The sequence below is a fragment of the Lepisma saccharinum genome, chromosome 18, assembly GCF_977018435.1.
Source record: "Lepisma saccharinum chromosome 18, izLepSacc3.1, whole genome shotgun sequence".
In the NCBI taxonomy this organism is placed as follows: Eukaryota; Metazoa; Arthropoda; class Insecta; order Zygentoma; family Lepismatidae; genus Lepisma; species Lepisma saccharinum.
Window position 1 is genome coordinate 42,292,440 of NC_139246.1, and position 18,038 is coordinate 42,310,477.

An 18,038-nucleotide genomic window follows, 5' to 3' on the forward strand; every position below is an offset into this window, starting at 1 on the left:
TCTGAAGACTGTATATGCTGGATGTGATGGTGTAGTGGTTAGAGAAGTCAAGGATTTGCATCTCAGCTAAGGCACTGACGTTTCATCATTTGTTTCTTTGACTGTTACAACACTCATTGTTGTGCATAAAAATAATTTTTTGCTTAGACTTTATCATAATACTTACGAGAAAAATTAGATTAGAAGAAAATGCTTATATTGATGTTGTATTGAACAAACTGGATGTTACTGAGCAGACTTAAGGAAAGTTGTCAGTCAAAATAATACAGTAAATGTTAATAATAAAGTGGTTTTCATACTTCCAGTGATGTTTCTTCCTGGTTTTCCAGAACTTTATCAATCTTACACTATCAAGATGCCCATACATACATACATGACTAGTCATTAGTGCAGATTAACATATCTATGTTCTAATGTGGCATTGCATTTCACTGTGCTTTAAATAGGTGTCCAAAAGGGGTGGATAAAAGTGTAAAAAATACTTTTTTCATATACGTTTTACAAATTTTGTAACTTTTTTAAATTCCCAAAAAATTATGTTTCTTTCAAAGAATAGTCTTTTGTGGTATGTAAATTCAAGTAAAAAACTTAACCAATTGGCTACTTACGAATAGTTGGCAGCATTACTTAGTTGCTATTGCATAATATATTTTAATTGCTTTTTATGATAAAAGTATGGAACAATTTCCAACCATACTTTGCACAATTGTAGCTGCATAGCAGTGCTACATTTTGGAATTTTTCTATTCTCTTCAGTTTAATTTGGGATTTACAGGGGGTGTCTGAAAATGGATTTCTTTTTACCTTCTCTTCTATTCGTGCCTGTATCAAAATGGAATGTCAACATTGTATTTCTTGTGAAATTTCATCCAAAATAAAACAAACTTCAATTCTCTATGACGAATAGTTCTCATTCCATGATTTCATAAAAAACATTTCTGTACATTTGGAAAGCCCATGTTTTAAAATTCATACCGACTAAAACATAAAATCGTGGTCGTCTCCTACAGTGTTACAACACAAAATAATTTGTTACTTAGAGTGAATTCTGTGGATTGTTTAGATTTCTGGTGACAGAAATAAATAATGATTAGGTTAGAGAAGAAATGAAGTACATGTTTCACTTGCTTATGAGGTAATGAATATTTGCAACAATTTTCATATAGTAAGAAGTAAGGAAGTGTGTGCCATACTGTAAACGTTTTGAATGGTGTAGATAGTAAAACTGACAATTTCACCACAAAGACTCTCACTCAAGCTGTAAATGGGCACTCTAATAAGCTAAGCTATGTCAAAACTCTACATTGTATAATTTAGTGATGTTACTAAATTTATGAAGAGTTATTTAGTGTATGATGTGTTCGGATGAAAATTACCTGAAAATGAAATATTTATCAAAGATGAAACCCACTCTTCTGTATTTTTCAGGTATTTTGGATACTTATCTAGCAACCTACCTCCAGTAAATCATCCAAGAAGCTACACGCCAAAATGTCCTGTATTCGAACTCTTCCAGTCCTCAGTGGATCCAGAAAAAAGAAGAACTTCCTAACAGCTGTACACACATAAAAAGAATGGAAAGATTTTTCCAAGCCATCTAACTGAGGAAGCGTAGGAATTAGCTCCAAAATATAGTTTTCTAAATCCTGTAAAGATTGCAAAAAACAATATTTATTTATAATACCTCACATTTTGGTCATTAAACCCTTTCCAGATGAGCGATAGGTCCAACAAGACCAGTGGAGGGTATAGCCCACTGTTCACCAAGAAATTCCATTGCGAAAGAACGACTGGCAATAATTGCACCATGTTTCTTGTGGAAGAGTGCTGTAACCATCTCTTTCAAATTTCAACCATTAGATGTCAGGTTTTCTTTGTTGCTGAATTTTACTCGTGTTGAATTAAGTTGCACTTTTGTTTATACTCTTGAAAATAGCATTTAATAATTTGTATCCACATTGTGAGAATTTCTGCTTCGGTTTTCACAATTAGTGAAGATTTCAATCCTAATACAAAGTTATTACTTTATTTCATGAATTAATTTTATATTACCTATTCAAAATATGTTTCAGTAACTTTTATGCAATGTTATTTTTTACTTTAAAAAAATTAAAATAAATATGGAGAAACTCGTGGCCGCGGTGGATCATCGGTAATGCATCTGACTACCATGCTAAAGGTCCTGGCTTCGATCCCCGGCTGGTTCAAATCCGGGAAATTTTCTAACGATGGAAGCGGCCCCGGCACCCACCCAGCATCGAATAACATTGGTACCTGGGGGAAACCCTGGGGGTTAAAGGCGGTCAGGGGCGTGATGCTGATCACATCACCCCCACTCACGACCGGATCAAGAACGTGTGGGGCGTTACCCCCACACCCCCTATACACCTTCATGCATGGTGCTAAGCACAGGGGAGCACTTTACCTTATTTTTTTTTTTTTTTTAAACTAGTACTCACTTTATCCGCGAAACTGTGTTATTTTCTTTGTTCTAGTAATTTCAGTGGACACTGCCATTATCCTTGTTGGAACTTGCTGTGTTCCAAGTGTGGTGGATTCCCCTACTACAACAGTTAACACCGGGAAATAGAAGCAGACGACACGGGTGCAGACGTACAGTTAACAACAGCGCAACTAGTGGTGGGCGGAGAACTACAAACAAAAGACACACGCCAAGCAACAGTACAGCGAGTTCCAACGAGGATGGTGGCAGAGGCCACTGAAATTAATAGAACAAAGAGAGAGAAAAAAACAAACAGTTTTGCGGATAAAGTGAGTACTACTATCTCCATATTTATATATTACCACGTCTCTTTTCCCAATTATAAATACAGAACCTTCTCGTGTAAAGGAATTACGGGAATATGAATGGAACAAAAGTAAGTTGCTTGTGCGTCGATTGGACGTAAAATTCTTGAAAGTGTGCAAACAGTAGTTACAGAATGAAAAACGTCATTCATAATTCACAAAAACGTGCTCTATCTGCCATCATTTCCAACAAACACACTGAAATTCGCCGACTGTCACACACGTGCGAACAACAAAGAAATAGACTGGAAGCCACGCTACCAATTGCGAGGTGGGAACATGCAAAGGACAACATCAAATACATGCAGCAGATATTGGAAAACCAAGAAATGAAGTCTCTTCGCAACAAACTACACCACCTGGGAGGAACATGGCCGAGTAAGAGTGCAATCAACCTGGATGATGGACAAGGGAAAAACATCGTAAATCTATCGAATCTCTCGATCCCTAGCAAATTCAAAGAACTCCTTGCCTCGGTGCCTACAAAACAGTAAGCCCCACCCTCGATCTCATATGTGCGGCAGAAAAAATAGCTTGTTTTGCCCCCAAACCCCAACATTCAGAAAACATCAGAATGTCAGCAGCTGCAATTTTTCAAAAAGTGATGACCAGCAGTGAAACCAGGAAACCTAATCCAGTGCACCAAGAAATCACTTCAGTCCTCTCCGAGTTTGGCAAATGGCTGAACACCAATGAAGTTTGGTGTTTAAAATCCGACAAAACGAACCAGTTTGTAATTATGCACAAGGGTGAATATTCTAAGAAAGTAAAAGACAAACTAAACAGTGTTAGTGTTATCACAACGAAGGACCCAAGAGACAGGTACAATAGAATTGTGAAAAATGCAGTGAAATACAGTTTTATACTAAGTGAACAAGACCACAAATTCCTTCTCAACCCCCACCCCTTCACCTGCCATTGACTATGGCATTCCCAAAACTCATGAACCTGGAATCCCCATGCACCTTATTATAGCTGGCTTCAATCACCCCACAGTCCACCTAACCAACTGGCTTAAAAACAAAATATCTCAGTTCAACCAGAAACTAACATATGTGTTCCACAACAGTGCCGATGCCAAAAATCTCATGACCTCAATAGTACAAGCTGATAGTGCAAAATTAGGCAGCATTGACATAGTAGATATATACAATTCAATCCCCATAGACCTAGCTCTGCATTCAGTTGAAAAATGGCTGACAATAAACAGAATTCCTGCTCTAGAGGTACAAGAAACAACAAGGCTGTTGGAAGTTTGTCTAAAACACAACTACTTTCACTTTGAGGATAAATTCTACAAACAGTCCAAAGGCCTTGCAATGGGCAATCCGCTATCCAAAGCCCTTCTCCCATATGGCATCAAAGTAGCGCACAAACCCAATACCAAAATAGCTGATAAACTAAACAGTCCCCCCTTGATAACCCAGGTGTATACGATGCAGAGTGCGAGTGCAAGGCACATTACATTGGCAGATCTGTCAATGAAAGAATCAAACAGCACCTATCGGATGCAAAAAAAAGCCCAACCCACTACTGGTGTTGCCGAACACATCAAATACCATAGCCATAAAATTCAAAAGGTACAAGTCAAACACACTGCCCACACACTCGTAGACACCAAAATCAAGGAAACGCATGCCATAATGCACTACCCGCACGAGCTGAACATCGATAGCAAACAGGCACACCACACTTGGATTCCCCTACTACAACAGTTAACACAGGGAAATAGCAGCTGACGACACGGGCGCAGACATACAGTTAACAACAGAGCACCTAGCGGTTGCATGCCAAGCAACAGTACAGAGAGTTCCAACGAGGATGGTGGCACTGGCCACTGAAATTAATAGAACAAAGGGGGAAAAAAAGAAAAAAAAAAACAGTTTCGCGGATAAAGTGAGTACTAGTTTCTCCATATTTATATACTACCGCGTCTCTTTTCCCAATTATGAAATAAAAAAAATTGTTACAGAAAAAAATCCATAAATGTGAGAGAATTTATATAATTGATTGATTGATTTGATTTATTTTATTTCGCTTTTTGTGCCACTTTTGGTTAATTTGCGAAAATGGGGATGAGTGATGATGTGATGAATGGACACTCACAAAGATTCATGCCCAGGCTGGGATTCGATCCCGGGACCTGTGGCGTCGTAGCATAATGTGCTAACCACTCTGCCACGGTGGCTGGCTAAAATTTATATAAGATGTAACATATTACATATCTGTGGAAAGAGAAAGTGTTGTATATTTTAGATAAAATGTTAAATTATAACACACTGAACAATATATTTTCTATGATTTTTTTTAAAAAACAGCAAAAAAAAAAACAATTCCTGGGAGAAAACTCGATATTGTAGGTTCTATCTGGAAAGGGTTAATAACTTGACAAAATGGTTATACTGTTGCAAATACAACAAGGTGCTCTAACACACTAAAATTAAACATGGGTGCAAATAAGTCTCTTCAGAATTTATAATCTGCAGGGGAAATAGCATACTGATATAAACTTAACATAAATAAATAAATAAAACCTTAAACCTGTTCATCACTTCACCCTAAATACAGTATGTTGGTAATTAAAACTAGAAAAAATTATCAATTAGGAATAACATAATTAGCTGTCATGCATTTTTGGAGTTGTGAATACAGAAAAATTAAGTACCTGCAATATGATCTCTGTATTGGTATATTCAATGTATATTTTTGTAAACATGGAAATCAAAACAAAGAAATACAGAATATAAACTGATTCACACATACAGTTTTATGTCATCCATGAAATTACTAAGAAATGAACAAACATTTGATGACCAATATTAATTTATCCACATGCGTAATAAAATTGCAGTAGGGAATACAGATACAGAATGAGCAAAGAAATCCAATTTTCTATACAAGAGTGTCTATATTGTACTGTACTTGGAGAAGTTAGAAACTAACTTCGATGAGTGTAACTTAAATTTCACCTTCCTAAATATTGTAATTCCTCAGTTTTTGTATGTGCGCGTAATCATCATTTAATTATGAACATGAAGTGTATTTTTTTAAAAGTTTCTTACAATCTAGAATTGCTTCTTAAAAATTCACACTAATACAGGTATCTGCTGTCCGCATACACTGCTCACTTCATCTAAAGAATAAATTTGGTACACAAACTCGTTGGTGTCAGCTGATTTTTCGCTTTTCACTGCTGCTGTTAAACGGGGGTATCTCAATATGATTGGATGTCCCGGAAAACATGACACCCATAGTATGTGGACACGTCACTAGATGGCAGTGTGATGAACGGTTACTGTACAGAGAGCAGTGGTAATTCATTGTTGAGTCAACCACCGTGCCACTGCATGAACAGAGTTTGTGTATCAAAATAGACATTTGTTGGGAAAGAAATGCCAGAGAATGCCACAGGGAGCTGGTGGAAACTGTGGGTACTACTGCCCTACCATAGCATGCACCTATTTTATTCCTATAAAGCTGTGTAAACACATGTGGCACGATGCTATCTTTAAAGATTGATTGATTGAATTGATGTTTTAAGTCCATTTTATGCACAGTAAGGCTAATCGGGACTGGACCTACAGTTTAATGAGAGATCCAAACCACTATGTGCCTCCACCAGGTACTGAACCCAGGATGACACTGCTCCATCGGGGAGGCTGCTATCTTTAACGATGTTTGCTCGACCTCCTATCCTATACCTGGTACATGTCATCTGCATTGTTCATACGTATTGTTCCACAATACCATACACTGCTCCCTTCAATTTGTGTATTTTGAATTTTTGTGCTGGTTCCGCATTCTCAAGCAAAAATAATAATAATAATACTACTATTTGCCACAACTTAATCCCCAACCCCTGTATAAGATAATAACAATACATATTAAAATACAAAACAAGTAAGAATCTATTTTCCCACAAGATACTGGTGCAAACTAAATGTGAATTTGGTAGTACAATTTCCAGTATATTTCAAAGTATAGGTGATTGAATTCAAACTGATAATTTCCGATCACAAAATTGCTAACACCAATATAACACAGACCTGCTTACTTCCTTTTACAGTTTAAGGATTGTTAACATCAGTGATCAGGCTTTTTACTTCCCTTTTATGATCCCATTTCACCTATTCCACCCAAAACCTTCTTGTTAATTAATATCCTTAATATATGAACCAGATAATTGCACTACAATTTGCCTTAGAAAATTACAGTGAATGTTTACACATTCATAAAATAAGAGCAGTTTTGCTGATAAAAATAACAAAATGGAATAATTTTGACCTAAATTATAGGTTGTTTACGGAAATAGTCCACAAAAAGTATTGGCAATTTTGTAACAAACTGATAATAATATTCAGCAATACTGATGAAGTACCAATTTATCTGTCCTGTTCCTAATATTTATACACAATATTGTGACTGTATCGGTTGATACAGGCCTTCATAAGGTGACAGGGTTTTAGCTTATTTTGCAAAACTCAATCCTTCACTATTCCACGTATTTTAAATAACTTTCCACACCACTCCAGAATGATTTAGGATAGTCAAAAATAAGTACAGTTGAGACTGCTTTATATGTAATTCAGTTCTGCACAGGGTGGATAAAAATCATAATTTTCATATCATAATCATCGAGAATGATTTTTTTTATTTAAATTTTTATATTTTTGATTTAAAAAAACATGCTTAAAATTGCTTGTGTGGTTTTTGACACCATAAATATAGATATATGTTTTTTTTATATATAGAAAGCCTTTTTCTGGTAAACGGCCATGTAAAATATTTCAACAGTTTGATTAAAGTAAATAAAAATTACATGTAATTATAAATTTTTTTGTTTCTGATACTGCACATATGAATTTACTATGGAAATGTTTGTTGAGTGTGTTAATGAAACTAATAATTTCAGTAACTTTTCTTCTAGTGAAAATATAACATTCTGGATGTACTATATAATTGTAACTTGAAATATTTTTATAGTCCTTGCAGCTGAATTTTGGATAATTTGCAAAATATAAGCTGCCAGGCTTATTTACAGTTTGATGATAATGGCACTAATTACTGTCTAACATGATTAGTATTTTGTATATTATTCTAAACAAAATGTTTGCTACTTTTGCCTATAAAAATTATTGAATTTTAAATCAAAATGAATTTAAGTGTCTACACTTTAAATATTACATTTTCTTTCGAATGAGCTTCACCCCATCAGTACATATACTTTGTTTCCTTTCTTAGAGCCTAATAAACACCATTAAATCATTACTAGATTAATGTACTTTCACCAAAAGTGATTTCGATATCTACAAAATACTTACATACATAGTTCTATAAATAATTTTTTCAAGTGATTTAAATCAAATGATTTTTTTAAAAATCCACCTTGGTTCTGTGCAATTCTGTTTTGTACATAAAATACCGTACAACCCGTCAAAATATTATTTAAAAACGTGTTAATGAAACCTTATTTGTACGTAATGCATTTAAATGTAATTCGGCTTTATTCGTATGAATTTTCACAAAACACAGTTGATTTGTACGTAACCAAGCTACAACAATGTCACAGAAGTGACAGTTTTTAGTTGCTACTTGTCAGCCATGGAGAACAGAAAAAAGGAAAGTTACACACTTGACCAGAAAGTAAAATTTATATGGGAAGTGGATGGTAATCCACATAAAACTAAAACTGAAGTAGTTGCAGATTTAGGTATTGCTTATACCACCCTTTGCACAGTCATTAGTAAAAGAAATCCTATTTTAGACTATTTCTTTTTTAAAATTGGGTAGTAAAACTATGAAGTCTACTGTAGTATTTCAGTATCAAAGTGTTCACTAATAAAGTGGTAAATGTAGTGTAAACTTTTAGATTCGTTAATTTATCACTTTATGACAGAAATAATGTGTATTACATACATCTTGTTCCACAAAATAGATACAATTGCAGTACTTTAATATTGATGTGACATGGTATCTAAATCTGATTTGTAAGTAATTCTCAGTTGTACATATTATTTTCACCTCACTTTGGCATACCTTTAAGTTACATTCAACTGTATCTTCAACAAAATAACGTTTTTACACAATATTGTGAAAAAGACACTAGTTATGAGGATAAGTGAAATGAGTTTTCAGTTTCCAACAATGCTACTACTGCTTCCCTTGGCTCTCCCAGGTTTTCCAACATTTCTAGAAAATTTCTTGACTTTCCAGACTCTCCATGTTACTGGAATCCTGGGACTATGAACAGGGATTCATAATTATACGATAAAGCCTGTTTGATATACTGAAAATGCTTGTATACAAATAATAATATGTTCCAGGACTACCATTAAAACAGTGTAAGTTATTTACATAATTATTTTATCTAGACTGAAGGTGCTGAAAGAGATTACTAGATATGTTCTAGATTAATGTAGATTGTGATAATGCACGAATTCATACTTACAGATTCTCTGAGATATCCTTGACCTGTGACATCATATAATGAGAGGCCAATCCGAGTCTGATGAAGCCATACTTTCCTCATGATATAGTTGAACAGAGCCATTATCGAGACACGTCCATATGGGTCATTTTGTTGTAATTTTGCAAAAACTTTTGGAGTGAAGTAAGACCTATAACAGGACAGAAATATACAGCTGAGTGATTGATTATGAATAGGGCTTGGAAGTTGATGAAAAATCATGTTTTTCTGAGATTTGAAAACAATGCTAAACCTGGTATCAGTCCGTTTCCCGTAAGTTAGAACAAGAAAATAATATTTTTATTTTTAATTTTTCTAAATTTTTAGCTTTTAGGTCATTTTTCGGTTTTTTTTGCTGTCTTCATTGCATTTTTCTTCATTTTTGAGGTATTTTCTCCTCCTATTTTGTTGTTAAGTGGATTTTAATTGCCTTTTGCTAGCATAACTTACACATTTAAATTTCCTGACATGATCCTTTTAGCAAGTTCGCCATTAATTAAAAGTACGATCATTTATTGTGGTAAATTTATTTTTCCTCCAGCAAACTTAAAATACTTTGAGTGAAGCCTACTTTGAGGTTCCCTTGGTAACCTCTATTATCGTTTCAATCCGTGGTTTTTAAAGTAAAATTAGTCACAATATTTAAAAAAATATATATAATCTGTTGTACGTGAAACACAACTGTATTCTCAGATACTGGCTGACTACTGTATCATACAAGTCCACTCTGAAAGAAGATGAATAATAACTTATACAGAAAAACCTTGTTGTGTATTTTATGTAACCTTGAAGTAAGAATAAAGAAAACTACAATAGAACTTAATTGCTTTTATCCTTTTGCTTCAGTAGTTTAAACCCCCAAACAACAGGTGTTATCTAATTATTCAACTACTCTCTTATAATGTATGAAAAAAAATCAAGGTCATTTTTTAAAAATTTTAAGATCACATATCAGCCAATATGCAGGTATCATTTTGTACCTTCACGTCCCGGCGTTGCCTGCATGAAGGTCCGATGAATTTCAAGTTTAGTGAAAAAAAAAATAGTTTCTTTCCCCTTCTTCTTCTAACCAATTACAGAAAATTTGATCCCAGTCTGTACTGAACAAAATGAGGTATAATTTGTAACTCTAGCGTTCTTAGTTCCAGATATATAAACTTTTATTTAAAAGCATGCAGAAATTTAAATTTCCTGCTGAAAACATATCCACAGTTTGTAGTTTCACTGGTAAACACGCTCTTACATGTTATTTTAAGGGTTAAACTAGATGTAAGGCAAAACGATCCTTGTCAATGACTGCAAAAGTATAGAAGCAAATACTAATTATACTGATAAACAATTAAATTTTTACACAAACGAAAACAGCCATTCTTTCTAGATTTTGAGGTGCTTATTGGCTCTTGTTTCCATGCTATGGAATGAGACATAACATATGCATATGTTGTATACTGAAACACAATTGCAATAACACCACAAAATGTTAATATTTGTCCCAAATGGCTTTTAAGTGCACAAAATAAAAATGCATTTTTAATCCATATGGTGAAATATTGGCTGTATCTAAACTGTCCACCAGCTGTGCTTTCATGGTTTTGGATGTACAAAGTAATCAACTTGACAGGTAGTACAGTCAATTCTACTTCAACACCCAACTTTCTCCTAAAATTTTCTTGACAAGTAGGTCAGCCAATGAGTGAGTTAGTCTTTGACACATATTGCTCCCCAGTGGCATAGTGGTAACACTGTCACCAGGGCTCGATATGGAAATACGTATTCACGAAACGGAACGTCAAATATGTTTGACACAAGTCTTCTAGAATTTTCTTCCCTTTTAAAAATTTAAACACATGAAAATTGTGGATCGTAGTCAGCTTGCCCAACTGGACAAAAAAAATTGAATGACATGTACATATCCTCAATACTCGGTCTTAATATTACTTATTAAATAATCAATTGATGCAAGAGAAAGATATTTCCATGTTGTTACTTTGCATATGATCTGGAAATAGATTTATTGTTTTACTCACTTTGAAATAAATTTGACTGTTGGGTTAATCTGTCAGAACAATCTAATCCACAAAACAAGACAAATAATAATAATTATCAAATAAACCATGAAAACCACTATTCTGTTTCCAGCTTTAAAACGAAGTAGGTGTGGCCAATAAGTTACCGAAATTTGTATTAATGCGTGCAGTGCCCACTTTCTATTCGCCAGCACTTGCCCCTCCCTCCCAGCGCACGTGTTAGCTTCGGTGTCAGTATTTTCCACAACGTTTCAAAACTAGAGCGACTTTTAAAATGAACACTGTTGTAAATACGAGAGATGAAGAAAATATAATAAAATAGAGGTAAACACTTACCAACGATGTCAGTTCTCGTCAATGGTAATATACCATGTAAGAAGAATTCACACAGCTGGCCGTTGTAGCAGGGTGGTTATCACTGTGCGCTACGATGCCAGGAGTCCAGATGGATGTTCTTTGTGAGTGTTATTTCATCAATTTCACCATATCATCACTCATCCTCATCCTCGCGATTAGCCAAGTGTGGCAGAAATGCAAAGTAAAACAAACCCAATGAATCATGCAATAATTTAACCAGCGTAGACAAACTGATACCCATGAAAAAAAAACTGCTGACGGTAGCAAGTCCAAAATCTGCTAAAATGTGCCATCCGCGTTATTGTTCGGCTGAATTTTCTTGCGGACCGCATAAATGCTTGTTTTTAAGACACCTGTTCAGAAGTTAACGATTCAACACAATACTCTGGATTCACCGCAATTTTGGTATCGGCACTTGTTCAAGGTTTCAAATGTAGATGTTTTGTAACACTTGCTGTTGAAGCCACATCAACATTCAATGATACTTACAACCTATAAACACTACGCAAAATCTCGAGAACCACCACACGGCAACGTAGAGGAGGGCAAGTTTTGCAGGGTCGAGGGGAGGAAAGCTATAAATAGCCATGTGCTTGAGGGTAACAGTGTTTTGGAAGATTCTTGACCACGAGAAGTAGTGTCTCCAACTATGTTATTTTTTCCCTTATCAATTAGATACAAGAATTGTGAAATGCTTATTACGTACACCCGTGTTGGAACATTAATAAAACTTTGTAGTTGCGAAGTTGGCTATATAGCAATTAGATACGATAACAGCTTTGGAATATTACCGAATTGTAACGATGTTTCTATAAAGGTCAGATAGCAACACTGAATGGCACAGTTTGGCCATCTGCAACGCCAAAAGCTTGTGTCCCCACTCTCTACAAATTCCTTCTCGGAAGCAGTTGCCAGTGTATGCATCTGGCATTTTTCTTTGACAAGCTGGGGGAATTCAGGTTCCTGAAATCTGAGCATGTTTTATGTGGGAAGTAAAGGAAAGGAAGCGTAGGTGAATCATTTAATAAATGCTAAAGTAACATTCCGTACGATTTTAAGCATCACTGGTTGTATTTGCACCAAGCATTTTGGCTTTCTCAAAGGTTTCGCTACAATCTTTTGCAGTGCGTTGATTTTACCATTCTAGATAAAACGCATGAAGTTGAAAGTAGTGTGTGCGTGTTTGTGGTATATACATCAACACATGTGTAATCTAGAGATTTCCATGTCAGTCACTGTCAGTTTAAATCATGTTTTCTGATTCTGGCTAGTCCGGTGGTTCAATATTAGACTTTACTTAATATTGCGAATTTGCAACACTGCACAACACAGAGTGACGGACAAGTAGCGGGAATTTCGTTAATTTGAATGAGTGAATGTCACCATAGGTGCTTTACTAAAGAATGGTTATGAATTCATAAGCAAGGATAAGGCTAGTAAATGCTTTCAAGAGCATACAATGCTGTATTACTCTAGTTTCAAGACGGCATTGAATGGACTATGTATCAGGGTGCAAAAGGTCTGCGGAGGGACTACTGCCAGAATCCACCAATAGGGCTGCACTGGCTTTCTCTAGAACACATGCTTTTGTTTACATCCACTCCGTAGTGGGAAAAAATGGACTTTAGCCACAAAAGGATGAAGGCAACATTGACACCATTATACTCTGCTCGAAGCTCCCTCGCTGCAACAATGCATCTCCATGTAGAGGGGAAGCTTATATAAATGCTTGTACTATTAAAAAGTATTAACCATTTAGTTCACACTGAAAAGGAAAATGTGGTGAAATATCTACTAACTAACTAAGTCTCTAGCCTTCTTAAACCTGAAGGTTCATGGCTGCAGCAACACAGGCCTTCCATCTGACCCTATCTTGAGCAAGATTTATATACTCCTTTCCATCCCTACAGATTTCCTTTAGGCCCATCTCAACATTATCCCTCCAACTTCGTCTTGGCCTTCCTACAGGTCTCTTACCATCAGGTTTCCCAACAAGAATCCTGTAAACTCTCCTTTCCTCTCCCATTCATGCCACATGGCCTGCCCACCTAAGTCTTCTTGATTTAATCATTCTAATAATATCTGGACATGAATACAAATTATGTACTTCTAAATTATGTAATCTTCTCCACTCACCTGTCTCCTCATCCCTTTTAGTACCAAATATTTTCCTAAGGACCTTATTTTCAAACACTCTCAATTTTTGTTCCTCTTTCAATGTAAGGAACCAAGTTTCGCATCCATATAATATTACAGGCAAAATTACTGTTTTGTATATTTTAACTTTTAGTTTCTTAGATATTAAACGAGAAGACAAAAGTTTATGAAGAGAGAAGTAACATGCATTTCCAGAATTAAGCCTGCTTTTTATTTCTTCTTTAATATTATTTTCATTTGTTAGTATTACTCCTAAGTACTTGAATTTGGAAACTGGTTGAAATGAGTTGTTATCAATAATTAGATTTTGACTATTACCTAAAACTTGGTTTCGGCCTGTAATCATATATTTAGTTTTCTCTTTGTTAACTTCCAAACCTATCTCATTAGCTGCTTTAAAAATATTTTAGCATTATTCTTAATTGTATTTATATCATCCCCTAATAAGTCTACATCATCTGCATATGCTAACAACTGAATAACACTATTTAATTTTAGTCCTTCGTTAGTTTCTTTTACCTTCTAACAGATATTCTAAGGCAAAATTAAAGAGCAATGGAGATAATGAATCTCCTTGTTTTAACCCATCATGAATTGTAAATTTGTCAGACACCTTAATACCTACACAAATTTTACTTTCTGTTTCACTGGTGCATACTTTTATCATATTAGCAAGCTTCTTAGGTATTCTAAACTTGACTAATATTCATGATTGGGAAAAGAGAGACGCGGTAGTATATAAATACGGAGAAACTAGTACTCACTTTTATCCGCGAAGCTGTTTTTTCTTCTTTTTCGATTAATTTCAGTGGCCACTGCCACCATCCTCGTTGGAACTTGCTGCGCTGTTGTTTGGCGTGCGTCTTTTGTTCGTAGTTCTCTGGCTGCCGTTAGGTGCGCTGTGCGTCTTGGTACGTCGTCTGCTATTTCCGGGCGATAACTGCTGCAGTAGTGGAATCCAAGTATGGTGCGCTTGCCCGCTATCGATGTTTAGTTCGTGCGGGAAGTGCATTATGGCGTGCGTTTCCTTGATTTTGGTGTCTATGAGCGTGTGGGCAGTGTGTTTGACTCGAACCTTTTGAATTTTATGGCTATTGTATTTGATATGTCTAGCAAGACCGGTAGTGGGTTGGGCTTTTTTCGCATCTGCTAGGTGCTGTTGGATTCTTTCATTGACAGATCTGATGGACCTGCCGATGTAATGAGCCTTGCACTCACACTCAGCATCATATACACCTGGGTTGTCAAGAGGGGAGAGGAAGTACCGTTTGTGCTTGTTCAGTTTGTCAGTTATTTTGGAGTTGGGTTTGTGCGCTACTTTGATGCCAAATGGGAGAAGGGCTTTGGCTATGCGGTTGGAAGTGGTGGGATGGTAGGGGAAGGCAAACCATTTATATTGGTCGCTGGGGGTTGGTTGTGGCTGGGTTGCTTGTGGATGGGTTGATTGTGGTAGGTTAGGGTGTCTGACCTGTATTTCCGCCTTACTGCACCAAGTGGAGACTTGTGATTCAGTGTAGCCATGCTTCAGGGCTATTTCTGTGATGGTGGCTATCTCCTCTCGTAGATCCTCTTCTTTGCCACAGTAGGAGAAGGCTCTTCGATAAAAGTTTAGCCACACATTGGCTTTTTGCTTAGGGGGATGGCTAGAGAGAGCATGTATGTACTGGTTGCCTGCATCCGGTTTTCTGTAGACGGTGGTTGTGAATTTGTTAAGTGCACGGCTGATGGTGATGTCCAGGAAGTTGATTTTACCAAGTTTTTCATGCTCTACGGTGAAGTTGAGCCTGGGGTGGATGCTATTTAGTTTGTTCACTAGGAGGTTGAGTTCTTCTGCCTTTTTATATACAACTATTGTGTCGTCCGCGTACCTTCCATATCGGATGTGTTGTAGTTCTGGAGTGTGGAGTATCTCTTTTTCAGCCAGGTGCATGACGATGTTGGCTAAAGGAGCTGATAGCGGGTTGCCCATCGCAAGGCCCTCGGATTGGTTGTAGAATTTATCTTCAAACTGAAAGTAATTGTGTTTTAGACAAACTTCCAATAGTCTGGTTATCTCTTGAACCTCTAGGGCCGGGATTCTGTTAGTTGTCAGCCATCTTTCCACCGAACGCAGTGCTAGGTCTATGGGGATTGAACTGTACATGTCTACTATATCAATGCTGGCTAGTTTTGCACTGTCAGCTTGCACTATTGAAGTTACCAGATTTTTAGCATCGGCACTGTTGCGGAACACGTATGTAAGTTTGTGGTTGAAAAGAGATATTTTGTTTTTTAGCCAGTTTGTTAGGTGAACTGTGGGGTAATTGAAGCCAGCTATTATAAGTCGCATGGGGATTCCAGGTTTATGAGTTTTAGGAATGCCATAGGCAATGGCAGGTGAAGGGTGGGGATTGAGGAGGAATTTGTGGTCTTGTTCACTAAGTATGGCACTAGATTTCACTGCATTTTTCACAATTCTATTGTACCTGTCTGTGGGGTCTTTTTTGATGACACTGTACGAGTCACTGTTCAGTTTGTCTATCACTTTCGTGGAGTAATCACCTTTGTGCATGATTACGAACTGGTTTGTTTTGTCAGACTTTAAACACCAAACATCATTGGTGTTCAGCCATTTGCCAAAATCGGAAAGGACAGAAGAGATTTCTTGGTGCACTGGATTAGGTTTCCTGGTGATGACCAACAGTGGAAATACAGGTCAGGCACCCTAACCTACCACAATCAACCTCCAACAACCAATATACATGGTTTGCCTTTCCCTACCATCCCACCACTTCCAACCGCATAGCCAAAGCCCTTCTCCCATTTGGCATCAAAGTAGCGCACAAACCCAACTCCAAAATAACTGACAAACTGAACAAGCACAAACGGTACTTCCTCTCCCCTCTTGACAACCCAGGTGTATATGATGCTGAGTGTGAGTGCAAGGCTCATTACATCGGCAGGTCCATCAGATCTGTCAATGAAAGAATCCAACAGCACCTAGCAGATGCGAAAAAAGCCCAACCCACTACCGGTCTTGCTAGACATATCAAATACAATAGCCATAAAATTCAAAAGGTTCGAGTCAAACACACTGCCCACACGCTCATAGACACCAAAATCAAGGAAACGCACGCCATAATGCACTTCCCGCACGAACTAAACATCGATAGCGGGCAAGCGCACCATACTTGGATTCCACTACTGCAGCAGTTATCGCCCGGAAATAGCAGACGACGTACCAAGACGCACAGCGCACCTAACGGCAGCCAGAGAACTACGAACAAAAGACGCACGCCAAACAACAGCGCAGCAAGTTCCAACGAGGATGGTGGCAGTGGCCACTGAAATTAATCGAAAAAGAAGAAAAAACAGCTTCGCGGATAAAAGTGAGTACTAGTTTCTCCGTATTTTGACTAATATATTATATAATTTCTCTCTTTTGACCAAATCGTATGCTTTTTTGAAATCAATGAATAGCTGAAATATCTACAAAGAAAATAATAAATAAATAAACGAACAGGGATGATCCGTAACCATTTCTGATGAGATGGCATGGGAAGGTTCCAGATATTTATGGACTGGAACACCGTTCTGGTCTGCTCCAGTAAATTTCAAGCCCTGACTGTTACCTTTTAACCAAAGAGTCCCTCATCCATGGTGGAGGTACATTACTCTGTAGCTTGGATCCCACTCTAAACTATAAGTACAGAAGTAAGTAGTAAATTTTTGATTTGATTTGATTTGATTTATTTTACTTTGCCTTTTGTGCCACTTTTGGCTAATTTGCGAAGATGGAGATGAGTGATGACAAGATGAAATTGATGAATGGACACTCACAAACAATCATGCCCAGGCCAGGATTTGAACTTGGGACCCCTGGCATCGTAGTGCGATGTGCCTACCACTCTGCCATGGGGGCCGGCTAGTAAATGTGACAGCAGCCTAAGATCAATGAAAATGTTGTTGGTGAAAAATTTTGATGAGAGCAGAATATCTTCCATGCATAAAATGCTACAAATTAGAGATAATTTTCAAGACATCGAGTGAGGACTTTCAATCAACTATTACATTTTATGCCAGTTATGCTTTACTCACTTGCATTTTGGTCCAGCAAGCGACGCAACTTTGAGAAAATCCTCATAGTTAATCATCTGCTCTTCCCCCATTTGTGGAGCACTGTGATGTTTATCAAGAAAGACCCACAGAGCCTAAAGATAAAAAGAAAAAAAAAAGTTTTCTAT

At 36.8% G+C, this 18,038-nt stretch overlaps 1 protein-coding gene across 1 annotated transcript in view; it reads right to left on the reverse strand.

Annotated features, from left to right (window-relative positions):
• Positions 1 to 18,038, reverse strand: part of LOC146002026 (serine/threonine-protein phosphatase 2A regulatory subunit B'' subunit gamma-like) — a 44,272-nt gene that overhangs the window by 16,458 nt on the left and 9,776 nt on the right. Inside the window, exons 4-6 of the mRNA XM_083139736.1 lie at positions 17,893 to 18,005; positions 9,257 to 9,425; positions 1,458 to 1,646 (exon numbers count right to left, since the gene is read on the reverse strand). Of these exons, the coding sequence (XP_082995862.1) occupies positions 1,458 to 1,646; positions 9,257 to 9,425; positions 17,893 to 18,005 (471 nt within the window). The remainder of the gene's footprint in view (positions 1 to 1,457; positions 1,647 to 9,256; positions 9,426 to 17,892; positions 18,006 to 18,038) is intronic.